Below are 3915 nucleotides of genomic sequence, written 5' to 3' on the forward strand. Positions count from 1 at the left end.
GAAGAAAAGGTAAGCAGGCGTCCGGGCCGACTAGGGGGCCGGTCGAGGCCAAGGCCGGGCTGCGCGGGGCAGGCGCGACCGAAGCGGTTGGGAGAGGGGTGCGGAGAGGTCTTCCGAGCTCGAGGCTCAGTTTGGAAAGCTGCGAGGGGGAGAGGGGGAGAGCAGGTGCCAGGTTTGGGGACTAGGAACTGCGGCTTCGCAGTGGAGAGTTCTGTGGCTCGGGGGGGGGGGGGGGGTTTGGGGATCCGCGCGCGCAGTGTGGCCAGGAGGCCGAAGGAGATGGCCTGGAGGTCGGAGGTGCTTCCCACGGTTCCTCTGAAAATCTCCCAGCCGCCCCGCACCAGCCTACCGCGGCTACCGGCCCTTGGAAACGTTTGTGGGTGGTTGTCCTCCACTTTCTCTGATCTCTCCTGCTAGGGCAGCATCCACGTCCTTTTTTCCTCTGGATTCCCGGGGCACTTCCAAATGCGCTCCTACGCCCGCACCGCGCCTCATATTGGCAAGCGGGGCGGGAGGCGGAGAGCGGCTCAGGGACAAGATCGCGCAGAGGAGCCGGGACCCTTCAGAGGGCCCCACTCCCGGGCTCCAGACCCCACCGAAGGTTGGAGAACCCACTTCCCTCGTGCCGCACCTTGACTCCAGGGAGAGTCGGTAGTGAGTGACCTGGATTGCCCTGTGGGGGCAGGTGGCTCGGTATGTAGGGAGCGGACGGCAACACTGGGCGTCCCTGGCAGGTCCGGGTGTCTTGTCTCCTAAGAGGACAGAGAAGGGCAGCCACGATGCCCTCGCGAACCTCTCGGCACTGGGTGAGAGGCAACTCCAGCCAACTCTCGCTGCCCTCCCGCCCTCTCTCGGCCGCTCCCAGTCCGGCCGGGCTCCGCGCTAGCCGAGCGAGGATGGGCTCCACTGCGCGATCGCGCAGAAGCAGGTAGGGCCTCACCTTCTGCAGATGTGTGCGGCTCGCCGCCTGTCCCCTCACTCTTCCTGTCTTCACCCCTGCGGCCCCAGTGGCCTGGAGCTTCCAGCCCTGTTCTCGGCCGCGGCTTGGCGAGGCTAGGCTGCGGGGGAGCTGGAATCCAGCGCTCGGCCAGCTAAGCCTGAGCCGCGGCCAGCGGCGGGCGGCAGTGAAGAGGTGCGAGGATGAGGAGGACCGAGTCGCCAAGGGAGCGAGGTGACTGGACTGGAGGGCACACTGCCGGAGTTAATTTGCTCTTGTTTCAGCTTCCACTACGGGACTGGAGCCAGAAACCGTGTATCCTCCGGTCTTAAGTGGCGGTTCCCACTTCGGGGCTCCGATAAGGATTATGATAAACGGGAGCGAAACGCGCCTGTCCTGGCTCGGCGCCCGGGGCCCTTCACTGCGGGATGGCTAGGGGAGGGGAATGGGCGCTACTCCCCTTTCCTGGCCGCATTCCCCCCTTTCGCGTCACCTTTGCGCCTCCAGACCCAAGACAAGTGAAGGAGCCCTGAGCCGCAGCCGCCTCATCTCCGGGGCCCTCGGAGCGGTCCTAGGGTTTTCCATCTTTTTTGAGGGCAGCAGAGCAAGAAAAAGACTCTTACGTTTCCAATGTATTTTGTAAAAACTAATCACAATGCCAGTAACCACTGAACCATCGAAAAACAAAGCTATAGACAGCCCCTCTGCAGGCGCTCTTGGGTCCGGAGCCGGCGAGGGAACTTGTGTATTTTACAACTGCGATGCCTATCGGGAATGTGGCAATCGCCGAGGTGGGGCTGGACAGTAATCTTGACAAATGTGTGAAGTGTCAGCTCCTTCTGCGCGCCTTAGCCCGGTTCTGCGCAGTTTTGTACCGCATATGCCGAGAAACTTGGGAGCAGGGGGAAAATGATTTCTACACACCCGGCTACAGTACCTGCTTCCTTAGCGGGCTGGCGGAAAGAGGCAAGGAGCAGGAATGGGAGCGGGAAGAACGTTGCGTAATTAGACTCCCAATTATTGGCGAGAGCGGCCGCTTTAAGAATTACTGTGGGGACTGCCTGCGAAACGCCTTGAAGGCCGCTGTGTGAGCTGCGGCGCTGGGCTGGTAGCCACTCCAGGGTGTCCGCCCTCTTCGACCTGCCTGGGTTTTTGTGCTGCAGAATGGCAGGGCAAACAGCGTGTCCTTCACCATGCAGAGTCCCTTAAGGAGTTGTCCAATTCCTGTTGGACTAATCGTTTTGAGATTCGTTTACTTTTCGTGCCTGGGTTTGCTTTCTGGCTGCAGGCTTCTTTTAGGGACCAACATGTAATTAAAATATGTGAACCAATGCATTGAAAGTTGGTGTTGTCACGTAAGTGGCTGTTGTAGCTTTCCTGAGTGCCTCACAAGGGCGGTGAGGAGGCTCTCTGCTGATGATTCTGCCCACCAGTTCTTAAATTTTGTGTTTCTTTGGTTTAGCAGAGCAATTTCTTCCCCCAAATGCAATATGGGCAGAACATTTGGAATATTCCTTTTAACAATGGTCCCTCAAGAAATGGGCAGATTATTTTGTTCCAAAACGATCATGTGTCGATAAATATGTTAATGTTTAATAATAGTTTGCTTTCTAAACGTTGGTTGGCTGGCTGACCTCGATAGTGCCAGTTTCGGTGGTAGTGGGCATTTGCGATGACATCATAGATGTCAGAAACTGAAGCCTGGTGGGGGCACTGCACTTTCACTCCCCTTTTTGTGCACCTATTTATCAGGAATGAGGTGGTCTAATTAACCAGCCAGGCTTCCTGATTCTAGGGAGAGCTAGAAAGTGTCTGGATGACTCACCTCCTCAGTCCTTTCACTCAGAAAAAAAAATTGTGGAAATTCTGGGGTGCATGGGGTTTGGGGAGTGGTTCAGGCAAAATGTAAATGAGATCATTGGATAATCAGGGATCAAAGTCCAGTCCCAAAGCCAGACTTAGGTCCAGGCACCTTCCAGGAGTGCTTATGCAGTATTGTTCAGTACAGGGCTAGCATGGAAGGGGAACTGGGGACACCCGGATCAGAAGTTTTCAAGCTATCTCCCCATTCCCCAACAGCTGGACCTACTTGTTCCTCTGCTAAAATCAAATCAAACTCCATAATTATTCCAACTCTGAAGGGAAAAAATATTGCTGGATAGTTTCTCACAATTCAAACATATATTTTAAATAAGTATTCCCTCAACACTTGATACCTGTTTCCATTATATTACCAGCAATGCAGGATGATACAAAATTTATGTAACGCATTGTTGGCTTGAGTATTTAAGTTTTAATTCATACAGCTTTCATGAAGTTCAAAAGAATGCCATCTTTTTTCAGTGGTGCTTATAGGGAGCCTAGAATTATTTTATAATGGAAAATTATAAGATCTGACTAGATGGAACCATCTAGTCAGACTTTTCTCTTTCTGGATAAGGAAACTGATGCCCAGAGGGGTTAAAAGACTTTTCCAGTCACAAGGAAAATTAGTGCTGATAAGAGTCAGGGATGGGCGCAGTGGCTCAGCTCAGCACTTTGGGAGGTGGAGGTGGGTGGATCACCCTGAGATCAGGAGTTTGAGACCAACCTGGTCAACATGGTGAAGCCCCGTCTTTATTAAAAAAACAAAAAATTAACTGTGCATGGTGGCAGGTGCCTTGTAGTCCCAGCTACTCGGGAGGCTGAGGCAGGAGAATCGCTTGAACCCAGGAGGCCAAGGCTGCAGTGAGCTGAGATCAGGCCACTGCATTCCAGCCTGGGCAACAGAGTAAAACTCCATCTCAAAAAAAAAAAAAAGTCAGACTGTAGCTTATTACTTTCAATTAAGTACGTATTTTTTGGCCGGGTGCAGTGGCTTACACCTGTAATCCCAGCACTTTGGGAGGCCAAGGCAGGTGGATCACCTGAATTCAGGAGTTCAAGACCAGCCTGACCAACATGGTGAAACCCAGTCTCTTTAAAAAAAAAAAAAAAAA

General features: G+C 53.5%; 1 protein-coding gene across 1 annotated transcript; it reads left to right on the top strand.

Annotated features, from left to right (window-relative positions):
* Positions 1-411: 411 nt before the first annotated feature.
* On the top strand, positions 412-2552 carry LOC119468705. Its single transcript, XM_037732868.1, has one exon. It carries the CDS (start codon positions 1699-1701, stop codon positions 2026-2028), a length of 330 nt encoding a protein of 109 aa, XP_037588796.1. The 5' UTR covers positions 412-1698; the 3' UTR covers positions 2029-2552.
* The last annotated feature ends 1363 nt before the right edge of the window (positions 2553-3915 follow it).

The sequence above is a fragment of the Cebus imitator genome, unplaced genomic scaffold, assembly GCF_001604975.1.
Source record: "Cebus imitator isolate Cc_AM_T3 unplaced genomic scaffold, Cebus_imitator-1.0 Scaffold476, whole genome shotgun sequence".
NCBI lineage: Eukaryota > Metazoa > Chordata > Mammalia > Primates > Cebidae > Cebus > Cebus imitator.

What these genes read in the sequence shown, in the direction of transcription:
- LOC119468705 (XM_037732868.1), top strand. Translation starts at nt 1,699, where the DNA reads ATGCCTATCGGGAATGTGGCAATCGCCGAGGTGGGGCTGGACAGTAAT.